Source organism: Portunus trituberculatus, chromosome 50 (genome assembly GCF_017591435.1).
Source record: "Portunus trituberculatus isolate SZX2019 chromosome 50, ASM1759143v1, whole genome shotgun sequence".
Lineage (NCBI taxonomy): Eukaryota > Metazoa > Arthropoda > Malacostraca > Decapoda > Portunidae > Portunus > Portunus trituberculatus.
Genome location: NC_059304.1, coordinates 21,824,549 through 21,850,234, shown reverse-complemented (window position 1 = coordinate 21,850,234; position 25,686 = coordinate 21,824,549). Strand labels below are relative to the sequence as shown.

At 38.4% G+C, this 25,686-nt stretch overlaps 1 protein-coding gene across 3 annotated transcripts; it reads left to right on the top strand.

Annotated features, from left to right (window-relative positions):
- Positions 1-345: 345 nt before the first annotated feature.
- Positions 346-25,686, top strand: LOC123499821 (probable RNA-binding protein CG14230). 3 transcript variants are annotated; one of them, XM_045248324.1, is made up of 7 exons: positions 346-411; positions 3,333-3,536; positions 3,677-4,188; positions 4,683-4,828; positions 6,250-6,337; positions 25,081-25,210; positions 25,489-25,681. In XM_045248324.1, the coding sequence occupies exons 2-7, from the start codon at positions 3,347-3,349 to the stop codon at positions 25,647-25,649; spliced, it is 1,227 nt and encodes a 408-aa protein (XP_045104259.1). In that variant the 5' UTR covers positions 346-411; positions 3,333-3,346; the 3' UTR covers positions 25,650-25,681. The 3 variants fall into 3 exon arrangements, with proteins under 3 accessions (XP_045104259.1, XP_045104257.1, XP_045104258.1); XM_045248322.1 differs by lacking the exon at positions 346-411 and adding an exon at positions 443-583 and having other exon boundaries at positions 25,489-25,686; XM_045248323.1 differs by lacking the exon at positions 346-411 and adding an exon at positions 1,283-1,427.

Sequence of the window (25,686 nt, the reverse complement as noted above, 5' to 3'; positions counted from 1 at the left end):
CTTCCTTTTGGTTGTTTGAGCTGTTTCATAGGAGCTTAAAGTCCACGGAGTTCTCTTGATGGTAACATGAATATAAGTAGAGGTTCTTCAATGCTTTATGATGGCAAATTGACCTTCCATATCACTATAATGAAAGGAGAATATAACCATTTGGGTCAATCGTACAATAAAGGAATCAATCGATCCATCCTTCCCTTTGCTACAATTTTTAAACACAGCAACAAATTCTATGAAATCAAACCATATTACAATTAGAGAGCGATAAGGAGGAATGAGAGCACCGTTTCAAAGGGCTGCTGGCTGCCTGACACAAAACATCCCTCACGTCACGGTGGAGAGCGAGGAGGAGTGGCGCACGTGTATTTCAGCAGGATACCCATGTGGTCTCCGCGTCGTCAGTTTGGTCTGCAGGTGACATAATCGTTTACTGGCGTCCTTGTCATGCAAAATCCGTAAAACTTCCACATTTCATGGACTTGTTTCCTGTCTGGTTCAGGGCCGTGATATATGACAGGTGGAAGAGTTGAGGCAGTCCAGTCCGAGCTCGTAAGGTCCACTGGCCCAGGCGTTGTTAGGATTCAAGTTTTGCGGTGCCACGCAGTAATTTGACTTATTACACGCTAGCCTTTTTCCAGTGCTGTGCATTTAGAGGTGTGGAGGGAGAGTGGAGTGCTGGCATACCGTTTCAACAAGAATAGCACTAACAACAGCGTCAGGTGGTGGGTGTTCTGGGCCGTGGTCTCTTCAGCGGTTCTCCTCACCTGGTCTTTCACCATAACCTCACTTAAGGAATGAAACCATTTTTTTTTCTGGTAGTTTTCAACCTGTTTTTGAATTTGCACTTAATTTCCGTCACAAATCAGTACTTTTTATTATTCCCTCCTTCCTCCCAAATCGTGGTCTCACTCCTCAGATATCACTGTATTACAATGAAAGGCCCCCAAAAAAAAAAAAAAAAAAAATTGATGCAAAACAGACCAAATGCACCAAAAAAAATAGGTTTTTTTTTTTATCACAGAGTACCACAAAAGTAACAGTCCAACATTTTGACTGTTACTGCTATGGAGCGTTAAGGAATGTTACTGCAATAGATGCTCACCGCTACCACTGCTCACTTATATATTTAACTTAAAATAACCTAACCTAATCCAACCCAGACTGATATAACCCAGTTGAGGTGACATCCACTGCTGATACATCTTCCTCAAAATAAATTCAGCATTATCTAAGCCAGTTGAACTGATCTAATCAAAGCAAACTAGCCTAACATGACTAGCAACATTATGAAATTAATATGAAGTTGTTACCTAATTTCTCTTATAATAATCTGGCGATACAATGGAAATAGTCAAGGTGACTGACCCTTCAGACATCTTCCATAGACTGGTTCAAATCAAGTTGTTTCTCTTCACAAACTGCTCTGATTGGTAAGATTTATTAGGTATTATTTTTATTGGCCAGTGGCTGCATTCTCAAACAAAAGAACCAGTCAATGTGATTGATTTTACGTGTGTGCAAATAATGTCACAGTATGGACACACAAACTAACACAGTGCCTGTCAGTTTATCACATACACGGGTATTGCAAAGTGTTAGCTTGTTCCCCCCAAAAAAGTGGTAAGTCTTTAAATATTGTTTTCAGTGTTATAAACAATTTGCAATGGATATGTGTTGGTTCAAGTTATTCAGAATATGAAGAAAAAGGTAAGAAAAGCCATGTTGATTATGGTGAAAGATTAAAAATACCCATCACCCTGGCCACAGTACACTGTAAGATATTTCAATACTAAGTACCCTAACAAACACTTAGCCTCCAAGTCACTTAAGTCTTAATCATGTCAGTTAAGCTATTGGCTGTGCTTAGAAATCTGAGCTATGTGTGATTTTATTAATGTTAAGTTAGAAGCAGGCAGTTTGCATTGTTCAGTTTTAATATTGGGCATTGTTGTAATGAATGTTTGCACTAGGAATGCTGCAGTAGTTTGTGTCAACTGTAAACTATACAATGATTCAAGAGTTGAACAAACATAGAGTAAGATTGCCATGCGGAATTTTAGGTGATATAAGACAGCCTGGGTCATCTCTGTTGTATGACAGCCCTGCTGCAGTACCACACTTTCTGTCTAAAAATTGACGATGTGAGTGCACCCTGTCATACTCACAGCTGTTCATCTACACTCTTACTGACAGTAAACAAATATGGCTCTGCTGATACACAGATGCAGCCAAGCAGTCACTGCTCTGTACGTTTGTTAAAAGTTCTGTAAACTGTAGCTGAGCTAAGTGAGCTGGAATGGTAGCCAGCATGTAGGAGTAGGGGAAGACCTTTCAAAATGTGAACATATGCCGAGTCATGTGAGCCACTCTTTGCTGTTATACAATCATCAGATGTAACTACATGTGACATTTAGTGATTTTCAATATTTCTTTTTTAGAATACATTTGATGTAATTTGTGTTGTTTATAGTGTTATAAACAATACATTTTCATTTGACATCAAGAGTTGACATCAACTGTCCTCTGTGAAGACAATCACTTTTGTTTGACGATGCAGATAGAAAAGGAAGATGTGTTGATGTAAAAGTTGATGGAAACCAGAGACAATGAAAGAATTTGATGGAAAAGTCTCGATTGGTGCAGTTGTTCTAGAGAAATTATTATTTTGCAGAAGTATGTAGGTAACACAAGTTGACAATTGAAGTTAACAAGTCCCACCTACACACATGTAGCTCTGAAGATACTATACAAGGTTGTCTGGTGCTTCCATATACTGTTAGCCACATCACAGTCCAGCCAAGAGAGATCTCTATTGTATTTCCATAGATAGGAAATGAAAAATGGTGATAATAAGAATTAATCATAATAATAATAATGATAATAATAATAATAGTAATAATAATGATAATAATGAATAAATGATAATGATAATAAAGATCTCTGGAGTAAGCAGGGAAGCAGTAGTATATTGCAGCAATGAATATGATTTGTCAGTGATGTACAAGAATACTGTGTACATCTAAATTTCTTTATGGTAGATCTCCCTTTTACTTAAGTAGCAACTGCATCCCAGCCTAAGTGACAAAGTTCACAGTTTTTTTGAGAAAGTTATTGTGTTAACTGAAAGGGAAAAAAGAAGGAATAAAAAGGCTCAAAATGTGTACATTAGCCCATGTAGCCAGTGTGAGAAGACAAACATGTTGGTGTGTGACTTGTTGCTGTCATTAGAACATTATCACTCTAAGCATAGAAGCAGTCTTTCAAAATTATATTAGATAATCATTATTGATATTTAACTGAGAATAACCATCTAATTATTTTTGCCTTTACTTCAGCTAAAATACAAGAAATGGCTTCCACACGGCTGTTCATTGGAGGACTGAGTGATAGAGTTGACAGGCAGGAGCTTGGAGAGAAAGTGGCACGTTATGCTCCTGTCACCAGCATTGACCTCAAGGAAAAGACTGATCTGGAGGGAAATGTTGTGCAAAGGTTTGCATATGTCAATGTAGATGGAGCACCATCTCAGGTGGAACAGTGTAAGTGTCAGATGAGTACAGTTTTGAATTGTGTTATAATGCAGCAGTGATCTTTTATAGTGAATATCCTCATGGAAAAAATTGATGTGGGATTACAAATTTACACAGCAATAAAAGTTTGTAATCTGCCTTGTTGACAGGTATTGAGCAGCTGAATGGTGTGTCATGGAAGGGCTCCTATCTTAGGGTGGAGCAAGCAAAGGAGAGTTTTCTTGATCGTTTGAACCGGGAACGAGCTGCCAGGAAGGGAGAAGACAACACTTACTTTGGAAGATCAGACTATTTGGGCATCAAAAGACAAAGACCAAATGTCATAAATACAGAAGGTAGTCTTGTGGAATTCAGAGAACAAAGATTTTCTAAAGAACATTCAAAGAAAAGAAAAGAATGGAATACTAATGATGAAAACTGTTTGTCTCCAGAAAAGAAAAGTTTACAATATAGTGAAGTTTTACTGCCAGAATCTCATTTGGTCTCTGGAAAGAAAGAAAGAAAGAAAAAGAAAAATGAGGTTGAAGCAGAAATTTTATCCAGTTTTAAACAGTTCAGTTCAGTGTGGGCTGATTCTGATAATGAAAATGAAGATGCACAAGGGGGAGGCAAGTTTGCTAAGCCTGGCCAGGAGTCACAAAGAGGAACCAAAGCCATACAGGTGAAGGATTGTTATATACTGTATTATCTGTGTCTTGTTGATATTTTTCTTAGCTTGAACCATAAGCCTTCACACACCTCTTTAGACATGCCTGCCTTTACAGAAATGGGCTATTACAGTCAACCCTCGGCTATCGCGACTTCCGCTATCGTGTTTTATTGCTATCACGCACCCATGAAAAGCTGCTAAAATTTCATTATCGCGACCTCAGATGCCTGCTATCGCGCGCCGAGCCATGATGTCATGGGATATCTGAGCGCTCATTAGCCAAAACCACCTTCCCGCCAAGATCAATTCGGCTATCGCGTTTTCGGCTATAGCGCGGCTATTTCGGCCCCAATTGGGCGTGATAGCCGAGGGTTAAGTGTAGTTACAAAGTTGAATAGTTTTTGGTGATATACAAGAATTTTTGTACTGAATCAATAAATGTACAGTTTATTGTAGGTTTGCTTTAGATGATTTGATAAGAAATAATCCATTAACTTTGGTTTCAGGCTGTGGCTTCCTCCAGAGTTGTCCAGAATGATGATTCTGATGCCACTGTTGAGGAAGACTCCAACAGCATCGGCAGCTGCACTGGTGTGAGGGAAGAGCAGCAGACACAGCTGGATATTTTGGAAGGTCTTGATGACCCTCACAGGTTTGTCACAACTTATTGTGTAAAACAAAAAGTAGTGTTCACTAAACCATTGTCAAATTTGTTTAGTGTATTGCATAGGAATTTACAAGTAATAATTGTGAACCCCACCTGCGAAAGGGGGATAACCCACAAAGTTGCCAGTTTTGAGTTATGGCTGGCAACTCATCGATAAAGGATATAAAATTGTTGTGGAAGTGTCGACATCGCAATATTCGACCTTCCTGATGGCGAAATTAGTGTTCAAAGTCGGGGAAGTTGAAGAAATTTGGCCAGACTAAGTATCGGAAACTCGCGCGAAAGAGTGACAAACCTCACACGTGGGTGGAGATGCTGAACCAATCAGCGCGTAGGATTTAATCACACCCCCCACAGCCAGCCAATCACGCTCGCCGCTAGCCCGCCCACTGCCTCCTACACCACGTTCATGTAAACAGACTAGCTGAAGCTTTCACTCAGCACGCACCTCGTCCTGTTTTTTGCACATTCCTGCAGTAAATAGATCAGAATGTCCTCCTACAGCGATGAATTCACAGATTCATCTCATACAGAAGTGTCGCAGCAGCCTTCTGACAGCAACAAGTGGATTGCTGAGGCCCAGATAAAAAAGAAAGGTGCCATGTCTATGTGGGCCAAGAATGTAGCTAAGAAACGGCTGACTCTGGCCAGGAATACGTCACCATCAAGTCCAAGAAGGTAGTTCCTGCTGTGAGAGTTGGAAGTCCCTGTACCTGCCTCAAGAAGTGCTTTGAAGCTGTTGGGGAAGAAAACATAAAAAAAAACCTTCGACGAGTACTGGGGAATGGGAGACCACAAAAAAGAGTTCCTAATGATGACCTTAACTGTCTCAAGCCAGTATAAAGGATGAGAGTCAATCAAACAATGCTTACAATCAGTAATACAATAACAGGAATATTTTATTAGGTATTCGGGGTAGGGGGAGTAAACAAAATGTACCGTTGTGAGCCTAAAAATTATTATGTAATAAATATCATATAGCGAGAAAAAGCTAATCCAGACCTTTCATTTCATATATAATAGTTATACATTGTGATCGTTTTCATTACCGTAAGAAGTGAAAATCTTCGAGCACATTTTTCTCAAAAGTAGGGTCGTGCGAGTTATCCCCATTTCGTGGGTGGGGCCTCACATAAGATCAAGAAGCAGCATCTTAGGTGTTGTGTGAAGTACATGCCTTGTTAGTCATCCTGCACATCAGTGGTAAATGTTTCTACATTAAAAACAAAATTATATCGCCTTCTAAAGTTCTCAAGTCAGTCTCTCTCTCTCTCTCTCTCTCTCTCTCTCTCTCTCTCTCTCTCTCTCTCTCTCTCTCTCTCTCTCTCTCTCTCTCTCTCTCTCTCTCTCTCTCTCTCTGCATATATTATTTTTATTATTATTAAAAATTTCTCCTGTTATTTCAGTGGAGGGAGGAGTGCTGTGTATGAGAAAGGCCAGGACATGGGGGAAGAACACCAGCAAAAAAGAGGCCAAGTTGCAGCAGACAAACCAGTAAGTCTGAAGGGGAAGGAGCACTTACTGGTCTTACCATGTAGGTCTTCTTTACATTGTTTTCTTGTTTAGGTTTACTTGCAAATCATAATTTCAAGGCTGTGGATGGCAGAGTCCTATTCGTGGCAACAGATCTATGGACACACACACACACACACACACACACACACACACACACACACACACACACACACACACACACACACACACACACACACACACACACACACACACACACACACACATCGCATGTACACAGGAAAGGATGGAGATATTTGGGTGTGTCTCCTGATCACTTGAAATGTAGCCCTTGTTCACCTAGCAGTGAGTAGAGAAATGAGAACAATAATTAAGGATGTCAAATGAGGAGTTGTGACCTTGTTGTCCCGGTGTGTGGTGTGTGCAGACTGCAAAATTGTTAAGAAAAGTGAGATGTGACAGGCCTATCCGAAGATCGGAAACAATGAGCTCTGAGCTCAACACGTCAGAGACTGCAGCAGATCAAACAAACAGTGAATTACACACACACACACACACACACACACACACACACACACACACACACACACACACACACACACACACAAAACAGAAGAGAAAGGGGAGACCTGATAGCAATATACAGAGTGATGATTGGCATGGAAAAATGGATAGGGAAGATCTGTGTACGGTAGCTCAGTGGTTAGGCGCTGGCTTCACAAACCAGAGGACCGGGGTTCAATTCCTCGACCGGGTGGAGATATTTGGGTGTGTCTCCTTTCATGTGTAGCCCCTGTTCACCTAGCAGTGAGTAGGTACGGGATGTAAATCGAGGAGTTGTGACCTTGTTGTCCCGGTGTGTGGTGTGTGCCTGGTCTCAGGCCTATCCGAAGATCGGAAACAATGAGCTCTGAGCTCGTTCCGTAGGGTAACGTCTGGCTGTCTCGTCAGAGACTGCAGCAGATCAAACAAACAGTGAATTACACACACACACACACACACACACACACACACACACACACACACACACACACACACACACACACACGGTAGCTCAGTGGTTAGAGCGCTGGCTTCACAAACCAGAGGACCGGGGTTCAATTCCTCGGCCGGGTGGAGATATTTGGGTGTGTCTCCTTTCATGTGTAGCCCCTGTTCACCTAGCAGTGAGTAGGTATGGGATGTAAATCAAGGAGTTGTGACCTTGTTGTCCCGGTGTGTGGTGTGTGCCTGGTCTCAGGCCTATCTGAAGATCGGAAATAATGAGCTCTGAGCTCGTTCCGTAGGGTAACGTCTGGCTGTCTTGTCAGAGACTGCAGCAGATCAAACAGTGAAACACACACACACACACACACACACACACACACACACACACACACACACACACACACACACACACACACACACACACACACACACACACACCGCGCTCCATGGAGAGTGGATGTGCCTCCTGCTCAGAGTGGCATCTAACTAACACTCCACACGCTAAGCAATGTGCTTGAGTCAGAATCGTTATTGGTATTGAGGGGCAACCAGAGCGAGTGAATGAGTGTACAGAGTGAACATAGCCTGGTGGCGTGTACATGGGAGTGATCGTAGGTGTGAGAACCTCCACACTCCAAACAACAGAGCGGGAACCACACAAAGGCCAGCCATAGCAGCCGCCAACGCATCCCACCACACACACGTAGCTACCAGGCCTGGCCCCCAGTGACCACACACCCGCATGCTCCCAGAAAGAGTAAAAAAAAAATGGATAGACCGGTAAGAAATAAATTACCAAATTCAAAATATGTCGATGAGGCCCAGGGAGCAAAGCCGAAAGTGGCCAGTCAAAGCATGAGTCCATCTTCAACAGGGGCAACAATGCAAGGTAGATTGGTAATGTTGGAGAAGAGATTTGAGGAGTTGGTGAAGGAATTAAAAGTTCAGAGGAGTGAGGAGGAGCAGGATAGAGAATTCCAAGGCTTTGAAGGAAAGAGTTAAGAGACTGGAGGAAAATGAAAACGATTGGTGGATGAGAATGCACACTTGAGAGTGGAGGTTGAAAAATACAAGAGATGGTTGGAGGAGAAAATGGAGAGAGTAGTAAAGGAGAAAGATGACTTTAAGGAAATGATTAGTGAGCAGAATGAAAGGTTTGAAAGGGAATGGGAACTGAAGAAAACACAATGGACTGAGTCGAGGGAAGCAGAGATGGTTGGATTACAAGAAATAATTAAAGATCAGTTGAAGGAAGACAAAAAAGAAAGGTCCAAGGAACTGGTTAATGTAATGAAGAATAAGGAAACATTGATAAGGAAATAGCAGAAAAGAAGAAGTGTGTTAATATTTGGGATGAAAGAACAAAATATAACATATAAGCCTAAGAGAATTAAGGAAGAATTAAAACGGTAAGAGATCTGTTCAAAAATCTAAATGATGATGAAAAAAAAGACCTACAAGAAGAAGTGGAAGAGATCCATAGACTGGGTCCGTATAAGGAGGGAGTGAGCAGACCGATTAAAGTAGTACTGAAGTCACAACAATCTGGAGGATATCCTATATAGAACATCAAAGTTAAGAGAGATAGAAGGTTGTAAAGAGGTGTTTGTGAGAAAGAATAGAAATGAGGAAGAGAGAAGATATAAGGAATTGGTGGAAGAGGCGAGAAGGAAAAATGATGAGCGGTCTGAGGAGGAAAGAGAAAAGTTTTTTTGGAGAGTTATAGGAGAGAGAGTCAGAAAGTGGTATGTGGAAAGAAGGAATGGGAGGAACCCCTAGAGGAGCAGTGGGTGGACCGTAATGTATACTAATATAGATGGGATACTGTCAAGTAGATTGGAATTGCAAGACTATATGATGGTGGAGAAGCCTGATATAGTGTGTTTGACTGAGACAAAATTGCATGAAAAACAAAGATAAATTTGGATAATAAATATAATATATGGAGAAAGGATAGAGAGTAAAGGTGGAGGAGGAGTTATGATTATGACGAAGAAATAAATAAATGTGGATAAGGTTTGGTATGGGAAGAACAACAGAAGTGATAAGCATAAGGATAAAAAGTGATGGAAAAGAATTAATAATCATGGTGACCTATGTACCTCCTAAAACAAATTCTTGGACATTAAGGAATATGACAATATGATCAAGGATACTTTACAGAGTTTGGAAAGTGTATTATCTGGAAAAAGAAAGGTGATACTAGTAGGAGATTTTAATTGTAAGGAGGTGGATTGGGAAAATCTAGTAAGTGGTGTTGGAGAGGAAGCATGGGGAGAGAGATTTCTTAATCTAATGATGGAAAATATGATGGAACAGAGGGTGAAGGAAAATACTAGATATAGAGGAGATGATGAACCGGCTAGACTGGATTTGGTGTTAACAAGAGAAGTGTACCTATGTGGAGATATACAATACAAGTGTCCTTTGGGAAAGAGTGATCATGTGGTTATGGAAATGCAGATAGCAACAACACAGTGAAGGAAGGACGAGACATACAGGAGTGGTAGATTGAATTATAGAAAGATGGACACAGAAAGTTTGAAAAATTATTTCAGAAAATTAGATTGGGAGGAGATGTTACAAATCAGAGAAGTGCAAAAAAAAATATGAGATTTTTATGAAATATTATAAAGAAGGAGTTATGAAATTTGTACCAAAGTATAAACCAAGAGAGGAAGGAAGAAAGGATTGGTTTAATGCAACTTGTGTTAAGGCTAAGGAAAAGAGAGATGTGGCTTGGAAAAGATGGAAAAGAGCAGGAATATACTAAATAAGGAGAATTATAGAGTGGCGAGAAATGAGTATGTGAGGGTAAGGAGGAGGAAGAAAGAAAATTTGAAAAGATATTGTAGACAAGAGTAAGGAACATCCAAAATTGTTTTACAGGTTCATAAATGGTAAACTTAAAAGAGAGTCCATTGAAAGATTAAAAGGAGAGCAAGGGATAGTAGATGACCCTAAGAATATAGCGGAATTGCTAAATAATAGGTTTCAGCAAGTATTTACTGAAGAAACAATGTTTGTAAAGCCTCAGAATGTACAAGGAAATGTGCACATGGATGACATTAAGATACCTAAAAGGAGTTATATAAAATGTTGGAGGAACTTAAAGATGATAAAGCGATGGGACCAGATGAAGTTTCAGGAAAATTATTGAAGGAGTGTAGAGAAGAATTGATTGATCCATTATATGATATTATAAGGTGTTCATTAGAAACAGGGAAGTACCAGTAGAGTGGAAGAGAGCTGAAGTGGTGCCCATTTATAAGGGAGGCAGTAAGGAAGAGCCTCTTAACTATAGACCTGTGTCTCTAACAAGTGTGGTCGGTAAGATTTGTGAGAGGGTGATAAAGAAATATTGGATACGGTTCCTGGAGGATCATAAGTTATTATCGGATCATCAATTTGGCTTTAGGAAAGGGAGGTCATGTGTAACAAATCTACTGAGCTTTTATTCAAGAGTGGTTGACAAAATACAAGAGAGAGAAGGATGAATGGACTGTGTATATTTGGATTTAAAGAAAGCTTTTGACAAGGTACCTCACATGAGACTTATGGAAATTAGAGATTTATGGAGGACTGAAAGGAAAAGTGTTAAAGTGGATGGAAAACTACTTGAGATGGAGGGAGATGAGAACGGTAATAAGGGATGCAAAGTCGGACTGGTTGGTGGTGGAGAGTGGAGTCCCACAAGGCTCAGTGCTGGCACCAATACTTTTCCTTGTATATATTAATGACATGCCAGAGGGAGTAAACAGTTATATTAATTTGTTTGCGGATGATGCGAAGTTGTGTAGGTGTGTGAAGAGTGAAGAAGATTGTGAAATTTTACAGGCAGATCTGGATAAGATTTGGGAGTGGAGCAAGAGGTGGCAAATGGAATTTAATCTGAGCAAAAGTCATGTGATGGAGATGGGAAGAGTGGAAGACGGCCAAGAGGGTCATATAAGATGGGTGAAGAAGTAGTGTTGAAAAAGGTGGAAAAGGAAAAGGATTTGGGAGTGATAATACAAGACCATGGGCAGTTTGAGGCTCATATTGATAAGATGTTTGGAGAAACGTATAATTTGATAAAAATATTGGATTAGCCTTCCATTATATGGATAAAGATATGATGAAGAAATTAATTAGTATGGTAATTAGACCAAGATTGGAATATGCTGGAGTGGTTTGGTCCCCTTATAAAAAGAAGCATATAAGGAAGTTGGAGAGATTGCAGAGAATGGCAACAAAAATGGTTCCGAATTGGCAGAAATGACCTATGAGGAGAGATTAAAAGAAATGAATTTGCTTACCTTGGAACAAAGAAGAGAAAGAGGAGATTTAATACAGGTTTATAAACTGTTGAACGGACTGGATGAAGTGGATAATGAGCAAATGATGTTGAGAGAGGAAAACTTAAATAGAACTACAAGATCGCATAGTAAAAAGATAGCCAAGGGAATATGCTTGAAGGATGTGAAGAAATATAGTTTCCCACAAAGATGTGTGGAGGTGTGGAATGGTTTGAGTGTGGAGGTGGTGTCAGCGAGGAGTGTGCATAGTTTTAAAGGAAAGTTGGATGTGTGTAGATATGGAGACGGGGCACACACAAGTATGATACCCAGGCCCTGTAAAATTACAACTAGGTGAATACAACACACACACAATACACACACACACACACACACACACACACACACACACACACACACACACACACACACACACACACACACACACACACACACACACACAGAGAGAGAGAAATAAGGACGGTAGTTAAAGATATGAAGTCCAAGTGGAAAGCAATAGAAAGTGGAGTGCCACAAGGGTCAGTATTGGCACCAATACTTTTCCTCATTTATATTAGTGACATGCCAGGAGTGAACAGCTACATAAATCTGTTTGCAGATGATATGAAACTGTGCAGAGTTATAAAGCAAAAGGAGGATTGTGAAATACTGCAAGAAGACCTAAATAAGATCTGGGAATGGAGCAAAAAGTGGGAAATGGAATTCAATGTGAACAAAAGCCATGTCATGGAAATGGGAAAGAGCGAAAGACGACCCGTGGGAATCTATAAGATGGGAGATGGAGTAGAACTGGAAAGTAAAAAAGGAAAAGGATTTAGGAGTGACGATGGAAGAAAACAATCAAGGCCATATTGATAGAATTTTTAGAGAAACATATAATTTGCTAAGGAATATTGGAGTAGCATTTCACTACATGGACAAAGAAATGATGAAGAAATTGATAAGTACAGGCAACTCTCGTTTAACGAAGGGGTTATGTTCCTAAAAACACTTAGCGAAACTTGTTAAGAACCAATTATAACAAGTTTAACCCCTGATTTGAACTTCCATTGAGAGTAAACAAAGCAAGAGTGCATCATAGTACAGTAAAAGGTTTAATGAGAGTAAAAATTATGAAGTTAAACATTTAGGTAGTTTAATTTAAGTCATTATAAAATACACTAATGTATGTATGAGAACTTTATAATGTTGATGATCTTAACTTTATGAAGGGAGGAGAGTGAAAGGAAATACACTAAGGCAACCTGTGGAATGTAAACAAAGTGATCATGGTACCGATACAAAACTTATGTACCACATTTCCACAAGGCTTTCCATTTTATCTATTGTAGAGTCACGAGTTCTGGTGGTTCTTTTAGCTTGAAGGAAGATGAGGTCTCACTAGCCTTCTTAATAGAGTCTCTTGACTTGAAAATAGTAGACAGTAGATGGAGTCAAGATGGTGGGAAGCAATGTTATTAGTTTTCTGGCCTTTCTCTTGTCTGTGAATAATAAGCTTCACTTGAGAGTAAGACACTTCCTGGTCTTCTTAGGAATGTTAGGCCACATTGCAGGGCATTTTGGTGGTAAGTTGAACTAAGGAAGATGAGCTGCTGGTGACGCTGTTATGTTTTGACTGGGCAGTGAGTGGTGCGTGTGATCTTGATCTTGATCTTGATGCTACAGGTGACACAGAATTTCTTCTGAGTCAGGCCCTTGTATCGGCAGAGCCTGTGTTGTCCACGAGAGGTTTGATCTTGATCTTTATTCTACAGGTGTCTCAGGATTTCTCCTGAGGCAGGCCTTAGTACACCAGCAGCTCCTGATGTATTCAAAAGCCTGTCAGCTTGCATGATATGGTAGGGCTTTCAAATTTGGAAAAAAAATTACCTGGATAAAACTTCATTAAAGTGAGTTTTGTATTCGTTAAACGAGCAGATGGTAGTAAAATGAAACCTTCATTATAGCGAAATTTCGTTGTGTGAACCTTCGTTAAACGGGGGTTGCCTGTATTATAATAAGACCCAGATTGGAATATGCAGGAGTAGTGTGGAGCCCTCATAAAAAGAAACACATAAGAAAATTGGAGAGACTACAAAAAATGGCTACAAGAATGGTTCCAGAATTTGAAGGGATGACATAGGAGAGACTAAAGGCTATGGATCTACCAACCCTGGAACAAAGAAGGGAGAGAGGAGACCTGATACAAGTTTTTAAATTGATCAACGGAATGGACCAAGTGGATAATGAGAAACTGATCCTGAGAGAAGAATGTGACATCCGAAGCACAAGATCGCATAATAAAAAGCTGAGAAAAGGAAGATGTCTGAGAGATGTTAAAAAATATAGTTTCCTGCAAAGATGTATTGAGATGTGGAACAGTTTAAATGAAGTAGTGTCTGCAACGAGTGTTGCATACTTTTAAAGTAAGATTGGATAAGTGTAGATATGGAGACGGGCCACACGAGCATAAAGCCCAGGCCCTGTAAAACTAGAACTAGGTAAACTACAACTAGGTAAATACACACACACACACACACACACACACACACACACACACACACACACACACACACACACATTCGAGAGACACGATTGAAGGCGGACGCACTGGCGCAGTTCCGATGATCAGCTGATCTTCACTACACCTGTTGTATAGTATTTACAGTGGCCTGGGCAGGTAGTGTGGACTCATTTTTTTTTTTTTCTCCATGAAATCAATTAGTAAGGAATAATGAGTGAAAAAGATATCCCATCCAAATGCAGACATGAGAATAGAGAAGAGGCTGATGATGACTATGTCGGTGAGGAGAACGCGATTCAAGGGTTCGATACGACAACTTCACTACTTAAGAGAGTGTCAAATATTGAATGTAAAGTAGATAAACTGATAAAGGAGAAGATGGAAATGAAAGAGAATAAAGAACAGGAAATGGAGTTTATAAGACTGAGAGAAAGGATAAGAAAAGTGGAAGAAAATGAAGCTAGGCTAAGAGCGGAAAACGAAGAACTAAAAAAGGAAGTAGCTAACTACAAGAAGCAGATGGAAGAAGGACTGGTAAAGCCGAGAAAGAAAAGGAGAAGCTGAAAGATCTAGTAAACAAGGAAGAGGAAAGAGTACAGAACGTGATTAAAAAGAAGTACAAGCATGGAGAGTCCAAGATAAGAAAGATAAGGCTGATTTTCAGGAGGTGATTCAAGAACAACTTAAAGAAAAGAAGAAAATATGACAAACAAAATGATAGGAGTCCTCAAGACAAAAGAAAATCTAGTTAGAGAAATTGCAGAAAAAAGAAGAGTGTAGTCGTATTTGGAATAAAAGAAAAAATATAAAATATAGACCAAGAAGAGAAAAGAAGAAATGAAATCAGTCAAAGACCTACTGAAGAATCTTAATGACGAAGATAGGCAGAACTTGGAAGAGGAAGTAGAAGAAATAAACAGAATGGGACCATATCAAGAAGGAAAACGAGACCAATTAAAATATTACTAAAATCACAAGCAGCAACAGAAGAAATATTATATAGAACAACAAAACTTAGAGAAACAGAAGGCTGTAAGGATATCTATATAAAGAAAAATAGAAATGAGGAAGAAAGGAAGAGATACAATGAACTGGCAGCAGCAGTAAGGGAAAAGAATAATGAAAGGTCAGAAGAGGAGAAGAAGGCATTTTTTGGAGAATTCTAGGAGACAGGATAAGGAAATGGTATATAAACGAGAAGGAAGAGAAAAAGTGGAACAAGTTTAACTAAAAATGATAAAGGCAAAAGACTAAAACTGATGTATACGAACACAAACGGGGTTTTATCAAGTAAATTAAAATTAAGAGGAAAGAAAATCCAGATATTGTATGCCTGGCTGAAACAAAACTAAATGAGGCAATCATAATAGATTTGGATAATAGGTATAATGCATGGAGAAGAGACAGAGGGGGTAAAGGAGGAGGAGGAGTCATGATAATGTTAAGGAAGGAGATAGTGATCAACCAAGTGTGGGGGAAGGAAAAGCAGAAGTATTGTATATTAAGATGCATATTAATAAAAAAGAGTTAACAATCATTGTAACATATGTGCCACCAAAAACAAATTCATGGACCAATCAAGAATATAAAGACATGATAGATGACACAATAAGGAGTCTAATGAGAAGCATTAAAGAAAGGAGAAAAGTGATAATAGTAGGAGATTTCAACTGTAAAGAAGTGGACTGGGAAAATTATGAAAGTGGTATGGGGGAAGAAGCCTGGGGAGAAAGATTCTTGAACCTAATGATAGACAATATGATGGACCAGAGAGTAAAGGAATGCACAAGATTCAGAGGAAACGACGAGCTGGCGAGATTGGACCTAGTTTTTACAAGGGGTATACAAATTAATGACAATATAAGATATAAGTGCCCATTGGGAAAGAGTGACCATGCAATATTAGAAATAGATATAGAAGAGGAAAGGAAGATAGAGACGATTCATACAAAGGAGACCGATTAAATTACAGAAAGGCTGATATTGAGAATCTCAAGAACTATTTTAAAAACGTAGACTGGGAGGAGATGGAAAACTCAGAGACAATGCAAGACAAATATAACTTATTTTTGGAAATATACAAAACAGGAGTCAGGGAATATGTCCCAAAATATAGACCAAAAGAAGAAGGAAAGAAAGATTGTGTGTGCTAGGGCAAAGGAGAAAAGAGATGGAGCATGGAAAAGGTGGAGGAGAAATAGAATCCAACAAACAAGGAAAACTTCAAGGCAGCGAGAAATTAATATGTTAAGGTGAGGAAGGAAGAGGAAAAGAACTTGGAAAAAGATATTGTCGAAAAATGTAAGGAGCAACCAAAATTGTTCTATAGATTCATAAATGGAAAAATTAGGCAAAAAGAAACAATAGAAAGGTTAAAAGGAGAGAACGGATGGTGGAAGACCCAAAAGTATGGCAGAACTATTAAATAAAAATTCCAGGAGGTCTTTACTAAAGAATCCAAATTTGAGAGGCCACAGGGTAATAGAGACAATCTATATGAAAGAGATTAAAGTAACCAAGCTTGAAATAAAAGAGTTAATGAAGGAACTGGATGAAGAGAAGGCAATGGGACCGGATGAAGTCTCAGGCAGAATACTGAAAGAATGTAGGAAGAACTAGCAAGTCCTATATACAACATCATAAAATGCTCAATAGAAAATGGAACAGTGCCAGTAGAATGGAAAAGAGCTGAGGTGGTTCCCATATATAAGAGCGGAAGGAAGAAGAACCTTTAAATTACAGACCGGTATCACTAACTAGTGTAATATGCAAGATGTGTGAAAGAATAATAAAGAAACAATGGATCGAGTTCCTTGAAGACAACAAATTAATATCAAATAGCCAATTTGGTTTTAGAAAAGGACGGTCTTGTGTAACTAATTTATTGAGTTTCTATTCTAGAATAGTTGATAGAGTACAAGAGAGAGAGGATGGGTTGACTGCATCTATTTGGATTTAAAAAGGCGTTTGACAAAGTGCCACACAAGATTACTGTGGAAGTTAGAGGAGAAGGGTGGCTTAAAAGGAAGCACATTGAGATGGATAGAAAATTATTTGAGGGGGAGAGAAATAAGGACAGTAGTTAAAGATATGAAGTCCAAGTGGAGAGCAGTAGAAAGCGGAGTGCCACAGGGGTCAGTATTGGCACCAATACTTTTCCTCATTTATATTAACGACATGCCAGAAGGAGTGAACAGCTACATAAATTTGTTTGCGGATGATACAAAACTGTGCAGAGTTATAAAGCAAAAGGAGGATTGTGAAATACTGCAAGAAGACCTAAATAAGATCTGGGAATGGAGTAAGAAGTGGGAAATGGAATTCAATGTGAACAAAAGCCATGTCATGGAAATGGGAAAGAGTGAAAGACGACCTGTGGGAATCTATAAGATGGGAGATGGAGTAGAACTGGAGAAAGTCAAAAGGAAAAGGACTTAGGAGTGACGATGGAAGAAAACAATCAACCAGTAAGCCATATTGATAGAATTTTTAGAGAAACATATAATTTGCTGAGGAATATTGGAGTAGCATTTCACTACATGGACAAAGAAATGATGAAGAAATTGATAAATACTATAATAAGACCCAGATTGGAATATGCAGGAGTAGTGTGGACCCCTCATAAAAGAAACACATAAGGAAATTGGAGAGGCTACAAAAAATGGCTACAAGAATGGTTCCAGAACTTGAAGGGATGACATATGAGGAGAGACTAAAGGCTATGGATCTACCAACCTTGGAACAAAGAAGGAGAGAGGAGACCTGATACAAGTTTATAAATTGATCAACGGAATGGACCAAGTGGATAATGAGAAACTGATCCTGAGAGAAGAATATGACACCAAGCACAAGATCGCATAGTAAAAAGCTGAGAAAGGAAGATGTCTGAGAGATATTAAAAATATAGTTTCCCGCAGAGATGTATTGAGACGTGGAACAGTTTAGATGAAGAAGTAGTGTCTGCAACGAGTGTGCACACTTTTAAAGTAAGATTGGATAAGTGTAAATATGGAGACGGGGCCACACGAGCATAAAGCCCAGGCCCTGTAAAACTACAACTAGGTAAATACAACTAGGTAAATACACACACGACAGGAAGCAGACGTCTCAGAGTAGTGCTGACCAGGGACCACCTCCAGGTGTGCAAGTCAGCCTCACTTTGCTTGCTTGTGTGCAGTGGCAGGAGGGAGATATAGTGCATGTACTAGTCAGATGTTATCCCATTGTTTTTTGCATTTTGTGAGAGAAAAAAAATGGATAATGAGGCTGATGATGCAGTAAGAAAATTGTGAAACCTAATGTAAACCAGGATGAAGGCCAAGAATAATTAGATCATTCTTTGTGTGAAGTTTCTTTGTAGCTCAACACACAATATATAATAAATCTACTAATTTTGATAAAGAAATAGCGTGGGTGCTAAACTGTTAAAACTTTAAAAAGCCGTATCTCAAAACATGATTTTTTGAGATATAAAAAACTGTTTAAAATCAACCATTATATATACTGACTTGAAGTTTGGTGTACTTATTAACAGGGATTAGGGTAACGTATTGTTTGACCAGTTTTTCCCTAAAGTGATTAGAAAGTTTTTGAGGCAAAATAATAGCTTTTTATGCTGTTTCAATGACATCATGAAATGCAAAAATTTTTAAAACCACATCTCATGACATATGGAGAAATTGAAAAAAGCATTCCCTTTGTTTCTTTATGCATCTGTCAAGTATGTCCATGCCAAGGCATATTTAAATAAAACATTAAATAAGGTCTGTATGATATTTTGAATGCAACTCTATGCATGACGTCATGAAGTCACGACAGCATGTTCATATTCATACACATCAAAGATAACCAGTAGCTTATAATATTCTAAAGATTTCAAGTCATAAATCCTATAACTTTTTTTTTTTTTTTTTACTAATTTTTCAGATCTCGACTGCAGCATGCCCTTAACATTAATCCTAATATCAGGTACTGCAATGCTTCCTTGATTTTTAGTATTCATAGCTTTTTTTTCTGTCACCTCTCCATTACTTCCGAAAAATTGTTGAGTTACCCTCAGGGGTGTAATTTGTTGCCAGTTTGGGAACAACTGACTTAAGGTATACAAGTGAAGAAGGTCACAAAATTGGAAGGGTAAATTATAAAAGGGCAGATTATAAAGTCATGAGACTATGTTTTACACACATGGATTGGAGTAACAAAAATTTTTTTTCATTTAGTGACCCAGCTTTATCACTTAACGTGTCCACTAAAAGTTTAAGATTTCTTTGTAAAAGCTCAATAAACATTTTGAATTTGAATAAAAATTGAAATTTGAAATTTGACTTTGACAAGGCAACCACAGTTGACCAAAAATGGGACTTGTTCCTTAAAATTTATGATGATGGGGTAAGACAACATGTGCCAAGAGTGAATAGGAGAGAAATTATGAGAAGTGATTGGTTTGATAAGAGATGTATGGGGACAAAAAGTAAGAGGGACTGAATTTGGAATAAATGGAGAAAGAAAAGAAGACCAAACCTATGGAAAGATTATGATTATGTCAGGTTATGCAGAGAAGTAAAAATAAACTATGAGAAGGATGTAATGGAAAAATGTAAGGACCAACCGAAATTGTTTTACCAATATGTGAACAGTAAATTAAGAAACCTAATAGGGATAAGCAAGCTGGAAGTGAATGAACTGGAATACATAAAGCTTGCAGAAATGGCAGGGTTTATGAATAACTGTTTCCAGAAAGTTTTCACTAGGGAGGATGCTTTTAATGACTGTGAGGAGACAAATATGATTGGTAACACCTTGGATGAGATCCATATATTTGTTGATGGAGTGAATAAAATGTTGAATGCATTAGATGTATGAAAGGCAAATGGACTGGATGGCATGTCAAACTGGATATTGAAGGAGTGTGGCAATGAGTTTAGTGTCAGAATGTACAGTATTGTGAATTGTTCACTGAGAGAAGGCAAAATCTTTACTGACTGGAAAAGAGCTACTATAGTTCCAATTTACAAAGGTGATAAGGAGGAGGATCCACTGAATTATAAACCTGTATCATTGACAAGTGTGGTGGCCAAGATGTTTGAAAGGGCAGTCAAAGAATATGGATGGAATATCTGGAGACCAGTAATTTGTTAAGTGACAAACAGTTTGGCTTTTGGAAGGGATGATCATTTACAACTAACTTACTATGTTTCTATTCAAGTGTTACTGATATAGTACAAGAAAGGGATAGATGAGCTGACTGTATTTACATACTTGGATCTGAAGAAAATATTCGACAAAAACTTGTGTGGAAACTCAGAGAAGAAGGAGACATAGGAGAAAGATTGCTAGCATAGATTGAGGATTTTCTGAAGGACAGGGAGATGACAACTGTCATTAGAGACAAAACAGCTATATTTTAAAAGAGTTTACAGTGGAGTTCCTCAGAGAAAAAAAACGGAGACTTGTCCAACCATCAAATATCAAAGCGCAATTGAAAAAAGTGATCATGTTATTATATGAATTGAATTAGAAGATCAGAAAATTTTGAAATGTAATCAGAGACACAAAGAAAAAAGACTGAATCACGCTGGGACATATTTCAAAGGACTAAGAAATTATTTTGGCAGTATTGGATGGAAGGAAACCATGCAAGGCAAGACAGTCCAAGAGAAGTAAGAAATATTCCTAGGTAAGCATAATGAAAGGATAAAGAGATATGTTCCCAAGTACAGAGTAAAGGAGAGCAAACACATGTGGTATAATGGTATATGTACAAAAGCCAAAAAGTGTAAGGATGCAGCTTGGAAAAAATTAAGGAAGCAACAAAACAAATTAAATAGGAAGCATTATAAAGAGGAACATAATGAATACATTAGAATGAGAAGGGAGGAGAGAAATTTTGAAAAGGAAGTAGTGAAGAGATGAAGAGGAACCCAAGCTTTTTTATAAGTATATAAATGGATGAATGGCAAACAGAGTGACCATCATGAAGTTAGTTAAGGGAAACAGAACATATGAAACAACAGAAGAAATGAATGAGAGCTATAAGTCAGTATTTAATGAAGTGACACAAGAAGGATTAAGAAACATTGTGGTGCATAAGCAAAAAATCAGTAAAGTGCTAGAAGGGGTGGATGTAAGAAAGGCAATGGGGCCAGATGGAGTGTCAACATGGACACTGAGAAAATACAGAGAACAACTGGTGGAACCAACCTGGGATGTGATCAACAGCTCTCTGATGGAAGGGAAGGTACCAAGGGAGTGGTAAAGAGCAAATAGTCCCAGTATACAAAGGAGGAAAAATGACTGAGCTCCTAAATTATAGACCAGTGTCAGTGACTAGTGTTGTGGGAAAGATCTGTGAAATTGTTATTAAAAAAATGGTTAGAATGTCTGGAGGAGAATGAAATAATAAATAACTCCCAATTCGGTTTCAGAGAAGGAAGATTATGCATAACAAATGTATTAGGCTTTTATACAAGAGTAATAGATGAAGTATGAGGGAAAGATGGATGGGTTGATGCAGTGTATTTGGACATTAAAAAGGCCTTCGATGGAGTACCACATAGAAGATTCCTATGGAAAATAGAACACATTGGAGGAATAAAGGGAAATATTTTAAAATGGATGACAGACTACCTAACAGATAGGGAAATGAGGACAATGATAAGAGACACCCCATCTAATTGGAGCACAGTCACTTGTGGTGTACCACAGGGTTCATTGCTAGCACAAATTATGTTCCAAGTATATATTAACAATATAGAAGCGGGTCTGAGTAGTTACATAAATTTGTTTGTGGATTATGTGAAACTTTTGAGAGTAGTAAAGAACATCAAAGACTGTATGGAATCACAGAAAGATGTTAATAAGATCTGGAAGTGGAGTCTAGAGTGGAAATTAGAATTGAATAGCAGGAAATGCCATGTGATGGAAATGGGTGAAAGTAATAGAAGACCTACATGGGAATGCAAAATGGGAGAAGAGATTATAATGAAAAGGTGTGAAGAAAAGACCTGAGAGTGATTATACAAGACACCCTGACTTCAGAAAGATGCATAAATGGGTTATTTGCTTAAGCATACAGGACACTAACTAACATCATAATGGCATTTCACTTGTGAAATCTTGCATGGAACATGGAAAAGAAAGCAGGAAAAGAGAAGCCATATATAATCAGCAGCAGCCGTTTCTTCTTCTTCTTCTTCTTCTTCTTCTTCTTCTTCTTCTTCTTCTTCTTCTTCTTCTTCTTCTTCTTCTTCTTCTTCTTCTTCTTCTTCTTCTTCTTCTTCTTCTTCTTCTTCTTCTTCTTCTTTCTTCTTCTTCTTCTTCTTCTTCTTCTTCTTCTTCTTCTTCTTCTTCTTCTTCTTCTTCTTCTTCTTCTTCTTCTTCTTCTTCTTCTTCTTCTTCTTCTTCTTCTTCTTCTTCTTCTTCTTCTTCTTCTTCTTCTTCTTCTTCTTCTTCTTCTTCTTCTTCTTCTTCTTCTTCTTCTTCTTCTTCTTCTTCTTCTTCTTCTTCTTCTTCTTCTTCTTCTTCTTCTTCTTCTTCTTCTTCTTCTTCTTCTTCTTCTTCTTCTTCTTCTTCTTCTTCTTCTTCTTCTTCTTCTTCTTCTTCTTCTTCTTCTTCTTCTTCTTCTTCTTCTTCTTCTTCTTCTTCTTCTTCTTCTTCTTCTTCTTCTTCTTCTTCTTCTTCTTCTTCTTCTTCTTCTTCTTCTTCTTCTTCTTCTTCTTCTTCTTCTTCTTCTTCTTCTTCTTCTTCTTCTTCTTCTTGTTGCTTTCAAATATTTGTTTCTGTTCCTTTACTGCCTGTTATAATGAATGTAATACCTCTGTGTTCATCATGTATATGAATACAGAGGCATTATGTACATTATAACAGGCAATAAAGGGGCAGAAACACATATTGTGAAAGCAACAGACAAGGTAAATAGGATCACAAGAAGAAGAAGAAGAAGAAGAAGAAGAAGAAGAAGAAGAAGAAGAAGCTGCTGATCACAAATGGCTCCTTTTTTCCTGTTTTCTTTTCCATGTTCCATGCAAGATTTCACTTTGTGTATAACAAAACAATACTTTCTCGATGGTCAAGATTATGAAATGCTAATAGAAATGTTGTTTTGTGGACATAAATATATGTGAGACAGTAACACCTCGTTACCATGACAACATTGTCTCCCTATGTGTTGTTCGTGGATGCTATTTTGCCTTCGGAAATTGCTCCACTCGTGAAGTTTCTTGGATCCCAATCTGGTGCGGTTCCCACCAGAAGTTTGGGTGCGCACGACATCATCAAGTTGAGTTAAATCAAATAAATTGCATTATTTAATTGTATCTCCTTAGATATCAAGTTGTGTTAAATCAAAATTGCATTATTCAAACCCATGTAGGTCAAGAGTTGACTGTCCTGTATGAGCTTTCCCAGTACCTTCCTTTTCATTTGACATGTGGATAAATTATTCTCTTGGTTATCACTGAAGAATGGGTGTCAGGTCACTTGGGTGATACATGTTATCCTCTATGAGAAGTTGTTAGAAACCTCCAGGAACATAAATGATCATAAAAAAAGTTAATGGATCACTGAATAACTAATGCAGGACTGTTCATTGTTCAGCACATCCCTAAACTTGTATGATGAATGTCTTGGGGGGGGTCTCTACTCTCAGTACTCTCCGCCACTTTATCTTTTAAGTGATGTGAGCCATAGTGACAAACAACAACCAGAATACCAGACCAGTTGTAACTTGTGTAAGGTGTAAACCCTGTGGATGTGTGTGTGTGTGTGTGTGTGTGTGTGTGTGTGTGTGTGTGTGTGTGTGTGTGTGTGTGTGTGTGTGTGTGTGTGTGTGTGTGTATTTACCTAGTTGTAGTTTTACAGGGCCTGGGCTTTATGCTCGTGTGGCCCCATCTCCATATCTACACTTATCCAATTTTTCTTTAAAACTATGCACACTCGTTGCTGACACCACTTCCTCACTCAAACTGTTTCAAGTCTCACACATCTTGTGGGAAACTATATTTTTTAACATCTCTCAGACATCTTCCCTTCCTCAGTTTCTTACTATGTGATCTTGTGCTTCAATGTTATATTCTTCTCTCAGGATTAATTTCTCATTATCCACTTGATCCATTCCGTTAATCAATTTATAAACTTGTGTCAGATCCCCTCTCTCTCTTTTCTCACTCCCAAGTCCTTTTCCTTTTTTACTTAAAAAAAAAAGGAAAAGGACTTAGGAGTGACGATGGAAGAAAACAATCAACCAGTAAGCCATATTGATAGAATTTTCAGAGAGACATATAATTTGCTAAGGAATATTGGATTAGCATTTCACTATATGGACAAAGAAATGATGAAGAAATTGATAAGTACTGAAATAAGACCTAGATTGGAATATGCAGGAGTTGTGTGGACCCCCATAAAAAGAAACACAAGGAAATTGGAGAGACTACAAAAAATGGCCACAAGAATGGTTCCAGAATTTAAAGGGATGACTTATGAAGAGAGACTAAAAGCTATGGATCTACCAACCCTGGAACAGAGAAGAGAGAGAGGGGATCTGATACAAGTTTATAAATTGATTAATGGAATGGATCAAGTGGATAATGAGAAACTAATCCTGAGAGAAGAATATGACAGAAGCACAAGATCGCATAGTAAGAAACTGAGGAAGGGAAGATGTCTGAGAGATGTTAAAAATATAGTTTCCTGCAAAGATGTGTTGAGACTTGGAACAATATGAGTGAGGAAATGGTGTCAGCAACGAGTGTGCATAGTTTTAAAGAGAATTTGGATAAGTGTAGATATGGAGATGGGGCCACACGTGTGTGTGTGTGTGTGTGTGTGTGTGTGTGTGTGTGTGTGTGTGTGTGTGTGTGTGTGTGTGTGTGTGGAAGTACTTCTTTAGGTGTTTTATGTATGTATGCTCTTGTGATTGATAGGCAGATCTTTTTGTTATGTAGTCTTTTAACAACAACTTTCCCCACTTGACTTTCTAGACTTTGAAGGAGACCATGCCATCTGAACCTGACGCCAGTAGCAAATATGTGAGGGTGTCCAAAGACCTGAGTTTTGGTCAGAACACGGGCTTCAGCTTGCTGGCTCATTTTTCCAGGATGGGTAAAGAAGGTAAGTTATAAAATAAAGTCAATATAATATTATGTATGACGTACATATTACTTATTGTACAGTACATAAATTCATGCATGTGTAGAGAAGTTGGCATGTTTAATATCCAATACAAGGAGGAAAAATGTTACTAGAGTTCTTCAACCGTTATTGTTTCTCTTGGTGAATAATCCAGTGAAAGATTTAGGTATGTAGGGAAACAAAATGATACAAATTTTAAGTGTGGTTGTACTTTGCAATAAAGTCTTACAAACATCTTTTATCAACAATTACTACAGAAGCTGAGAAGGAAGAAGTGGCAGCACCACCTGTAAGTGTCCCAAGGTCACTTGTTACTGTGCACCAGAAAGTGAAGAGTAGACCTTTCTTCATATGTAAGGATGATCGTGAGATTAAAGGTTTGTCCAATTATTTTGTTGTTGCAGTAGCTCAGTACTAAGGAGAATTGGATGTTTAATCTTCCAGACAACTATTCA

What these genes read in the sequence shown, in the direction of transcription:
- LOC123499821 (XM_045248322.1), top strand. Translation starts at nt 508, where the DNA reads ATGACAGGTGGAAGAGTTGAGGCAGTCCAGTCCGAGCTCGTAAGGTCC. An exon ending in GGTCTTGATGACCCTCACAG is followed by an intron (nt 4,829 to 6,249) that starts GTTTGTCACAAC and finishes CTGTTATTTCAG; the next exon opens with TGGAGGGAGGAGTGCTGTGT. An exon ending in TTCCAGGATGGGTAAAGAAG is followed by an intron (nt 25,211 to 25,488) that starts GTAAGTTATAAA and finishes CAATTACTACAG; the next exon opens with AAGCTGAGAAGGAAGAAGTG.